This window comes from Dermacentor albipictus, chromosome 4, assembly GCF_038994185.2.
Source record: "Dermacentor albipictus isolate Rhodes 1998 colony chromosome 4, USDA_Dalb.pri_finalv2, whole genome shotgun sequence".
NCBI classification, from domain to species: Eukaryota; Metazoa; Arthropoda; class Arachnida; order Ixodida; family Ixodidae; genus Dermacentor; species Dermacentor albipictus.
Window position 1 is genome coordinate 95,582,590 of NC_091824.1, and position 5,045 is coordinate 95,587,634.

The 5,045-nt window shown below is 44.4% G+C and overlaps 1 protein-coding gene across 4 annotated transcripts in view; it reads right to left on the bottom strand.

Moving 5' to 3' along the window:
- Window positions 1–3,942: 3,942 nt before the first annotated feature.
- Window positions 3,943–5,045, bottom strand: part of LOC135911413 (beta-1,3-galactosyltransferase 5-like) — a 45,125-nt gene continuing 44,022 nt past the window's right edge. For all 4 annotated transcript variants that reach the window (XM_070537272.1, XM_065443693.1, XM_065443691.1 and 1 more), the window contains one exon: window positions 3,943–5,045. This exon is cut by the window's right edge and continues 257 nt beyond it. In XM_070537272.1, the coding sequence (XP_070393373.1) occupies window positions 4,229–5,045 (817 nt within the window). In that variant the 3' untranslated portion in view covers window positions 3,943–4,228.

Sequence of the window (5,045 nt, forward strand, 5' to 3'; positions counted from 1 at the left end):
ATATATAGTTGATGTCCTCATATCTGACGTTCCCGCAGAGAGTTATCGCACGGAGTATGCATTCCATAAGGTTGACGAAACACCCCAAAGAATTGAAAATTCTCTTTACATTGTGTGGCTGCACGCTTTTCATGATTATGATGATGTAAGAAATGCTGTGACACTAAATTACTAATGAAGAGAATTAATTTATGCCTGAACACGTTATTTATCTGCATGTATGCAGGTTTCCATAATACAGGCGTTTCCACCGGGGGCAGCGAGAGAGAGATAGAACCTCCTCTCTGTACTGTTGCGCGGGCGGGTACAAATGCGCATGCTGTAGCTTCTTCTTTTTGGGGGGATCACGTGTAACTACAACAGCCAAGAGGGCATTGTAGCGAAGTCCATGGAACTCTAGTAGGAAAAGTCTATAATGCATGCTCCACGCGTTCATGAGGTCACAGTGGTATAAAATTGCGAGAAGATGTGAGAACAGATGTAACCTGAGAAGATGTGAGCTAGAAATATTTTTCGCTATGAAAACGCACAATCCGGAAATGCCGTTTAGAGCAATTGTGTCGGAAAAGGACACCTGTTGAGCTAGCCGTGTGTCCTACTATCTTCAGAAGCACCTTTCTACGTTAACTATAACAGACGCTTTTTATGCTAACAACTCTGCCGCTATTGTGCAGTACCTTAACAGGAATGACTTTGCTGGCTTCACAGCCTTCAGCATCGACGCAGCTTATCTGTATTATTCCTTGGCGTACGAAAAATATTTACGCCATGTTGAAATTGTATTGTAGAAGAGTACGACGAACTTGCTTTTGGGAGTAGATGTGATGTTTCGGCTGAGTCCTTTTTAGAAATTTTGACCTTCGACTTAAGATCTACCTTCGTGATTTGACACGAAAACCTGTATATGTAGAAATAAGGTGTTGTACAAGTTCTTGCGTGGCGCCCATATTACGTCATATTTTTCTTGGCCTGGTAGATAGTAGTGTAAACACCAAGCTTCAGGAAAGTGTAGCAATATTCAGGTATGTAGACGATTATTTGTTTTTTATTCAAAAATCACGTACGTCACAGAGAGTTTAAGGCTTTGCTGATTGCTTTGAAAAAGAAGGCGTGGGTCTAAAATTCACCTCCAAGCTGCCTAGCAATAATAGATTGCAGTTTCTTGATTTGTGCATGAATTTTGGTGCGGATCATGTTTGCTGGCCGTACAATCCACGACCTGCAAAACCGGTTTTATATTTCGCGCAGCGACACTGAAAAATTGTAAAACGCGGAAATCTTCTGTCGTGCTTACGTGCGGCCTTGGAAAACAGCTTGCGTGCACAAGATGAGCACGAGTTTCCGAATGCAAGTGGATCGCCTTAAGGCGGCAGGTTACCCTATGCATCTCGTCACAGCAATTTGTGAAAAGCTCGTGCGCCTTGCAAAGCAAAGAAAATGCGGGCGCGATCCTTCTGTTCAAAATGAAGTAAACAAAACATTGGCAGTTATTCTCTATGTACATAAAATTTCACATGGACTAAAAAATTTGGCAAAGCGTTATGGTGTTCGGGTGACATTTTTTGCGCCACGCAGGCAAAGTCACATTTGCTTCATTGTGCACAGAAGGGCACAGGCCACGTCAATAGATGATAGAAATTGCAGCCAGAAACATGTTAACCGTTTTGTCGATTGTGTCTCAAGAGTAGCATATGAAATTCGCGTAAGCTATGGTCATATGCACATTGGCTAAACAGGCAGATGTGTCAGCGTACGCCTCAGAGAGTACAGAAATTCGTTAATCGGTGCGCCATCCTCTCACCTCGCCTTACATTGCTAATCGTGTCCTTGTAAATGCATCTTCGAAAACACCGTCATTTTGTTTCGTGACCCTAACCAAACCACACGAGAAATCTCGGAAGCCTATCATATTATCACGAACGCCGCACTGTGTGTAAGCCAACCATACATTATTATTGCTACATGATAAATAATTCAATTTTATTAATCGATGTTAGCACGTGCTTTAGATGTATGCTGGTTTTGGACCTTGTCTTGACACTCGCAATGCTTCCGTTTTCTATATATGTATTTTTCCGTGCATGCATTAAATTCCATGTTAAAGTGAGCGCGTGTCGTTCGTGTTTCTTTTTCTACGTCCTGTGCTTTTATAGCACCCTAAGTTTTCATAATAATGTCACACCCCTTTTCACACTATTGGCACATCTTCCGGCCACAATAGATGCTACAAACGCAATTGAAGAAATGCTCTCTTCTTCCCAGTTCGTCATAGTCTCTAGCTCTGAGCAGTGAAGCATTGGTGGCCAGGTTTAGTGAACCTTGTCACCTTCCTCATCGTTGTCTGTCTAGAGGCAAGAATCAGCCCATTCTGTCTCGAAAGCCAGCACTGTGGCGACTGCAAATATTGTCTGCATTCTATGCAAAAGCATCGCTTCATTCTTGAAGAGTTCTTTATCAACACGAGTTTCGTGAAGTGGAATCCAAAGGGAGTCGATGTAACGCGGAATTGTCTACTTAGAAAAGTGGCATTACACAGAACTACATCTTACGAGCCTATATCTCACATGTAGCAAGCAGGTACAAAAATTTCTGCAGGGTACTAGGGAAGAGGGAGGGGAGAAATAGTGCTACGCTGGAGCCCATATCGGTGCTGCGAAATTATGGTGCATTGCAGATTTCCGGAACATTGCAGGTTACGCTCTTTTTCTATGGGAATCAGTGTCAGTACGGTTTCCTCTCTTTCTTTTTTGGGGGGTGGGGGGGTGGGGGAGGGGCTAAAAGGCTGCAGCCTAAGCCACATTATACTTAATAAGTTTTAAGCACATACTTCAAAGCAACGAATTAATGAGACCTACAACGACAAAACAGAAACCCATCAAGCAGAACAAATGGTTTCGCTTGGTGCAAATATTCCGCGAAATATTTTCCTATTCGCTATTAGACGAATGTATATATGCCGCCTCCAATATCTAAAATTCAAGATATTCAGGATGTTCACAGTCATTATTAGGAAAACTGTGAATTCCATTTGTAATAATGAAAAAAAAACTGCCTGTGTAGGATGGTTAATATAAACGCTAATACGCGATGGTATCCTGCACAGGCCCGGTTAGCGAGCATGGCATTACATGGATTTTGAAGACCACGTACGCACCATCACATTTTTGACGCATCTCCTATAGCAAGAATGAACATCTACACAAAATTCCTAATTAGGTTACCTCAAATCAAATTGTAGCGTCTTCATTAAGGTATTGAGCCTGGCTCTGCAGTGTGCGTGGCGTCGTGGTCCCATGCCTGTCGAGTCCGGCGTTAAACCCTTGGAATTTTCCAGCGCTCAGTACAGGTTTCGCTTGCGCAAAGCGACCACGGTGCGGTGGCTGGTTCGGCCTAATGAATGAAACACCATTCATTCGGTCACAGGTTGATATCTTTTTCTGTCGCTGCGTTTTTGACTTGGAGGTCACGAAGACTGCCAGCTGAGGGCCGCTGAATAACCCGTAGAACGATTCTCGTGATTAGTGAAAGACCCAACAATGCTTTTATTTGTTTTAATGGTATACCTAAAGGAGGCTAGACGTGTGAGCAATGGGTAGATACCTCAACCTGAGAATTGACATGATGCAGTGCAGCACATTTCTTTTCAAGCGACGGGATAATATACAAGGTTAATGTGACTACTTTCAGGAGGACTGCTAATGGAAACACAGGCTATGGTCACACGTGACCCCACTACATGTGTGCAATGATCAACTAAAATCAAATACCTTTACAGTAAAATAGTTAATTTTCTTGCCTTTCTCGTCATAACATAAAAGCAGACTAGGATTTTCTAGTCCGAGATTGATCCAGTCAGCAGTCGAGGCTGAAGCTTATTATTCAAACTTCCTTCGTAAATGGCGGGTCAACTGGGTTTTTGCATTCAAGTGGAAGAAAACAGAGGACATAAGAAAAAGGTTTATTTGGATGTTTCACCTTTATCGTAGTGTTATCTTCTTCTACTGGAGCTTCTAGGTGCCCCCCACGCCTTTAAAGGAACAGGTACGGAAGAAATAAGTTATTGACAGTGCTACTACGAAGAGATCAAAGAAACACACTGACATGCGTACGCCAAATATTCAATAAAATATGCGATTAAAATAGAGTTTCGTATTTTAGCATGTGGAATGTTTGCAGCTGCGCCTTTAAAGGCTGTTAATTCATAGCAAAAGATTACGCGACACTCTTTTCAAAACACGGGCGTCTCAATGGCCAAACCAGCCGACGTATCTACTGGTCGGCAATAGCATAGATGAACACTGAATAAGATTCGACGACAAGTGTATTCGAGACGCCTCATGGCGTACCACAGTTCGTTCATCTCCACGGGCGTCACGTGGTGACCATAGATGGCCTTCTTGTAATCGCACAGGGAGGACAGCTTGAGGTTGTACGTACCTACCAAGTTAGTCCTCGCGACACCCGCTCGCTCCGCGCACATTCCGGTGAGATACATGTCCTCAACGCGAAAGAACCTAACCTGTCCCGTGACCCTGTACAGAAGATTCACGACGCGGCCCCCGATGGCATACATGCCTCCCGTGATGTAGTCCGGAAACATGTCGCTGGGGAACTCTTCACGCGAGATGTACCACTTGTGAGTGGGCTCGCGCAGCGGTACGTCGCGATGCCGCAGTTCACCGTAGATCGCGTCCTCTGCTTGACCATGCATGGCCCGGTAAAAATTGGCCAGGTTAGGGAAGCAGTCGTCGTCTATTTTGACGACGAAGCGGGCCTGCGGGCAATGGTGCGCCGCCCATCGAAGCATCATCACCGTCTTCAGCGTTAGGTTCTTGTAGGTGTCCAAGAAATCCTCTTGCACGATGTCCCCGTACTGCTGCGATTCAAACTCCAGGGCGCTCTGTAGTTTAGCGGTGCTGGGCTTGCCGAAGAGAAAAAGGACCCTGTTTCCAGCGTATTTCTTCGCGTCAGTTGCCCACGTTCGTCGAATGACACTTCGGGCTTCGACATATTGAGGTGCAGAGTAGACCATGAAGAGATAGTCG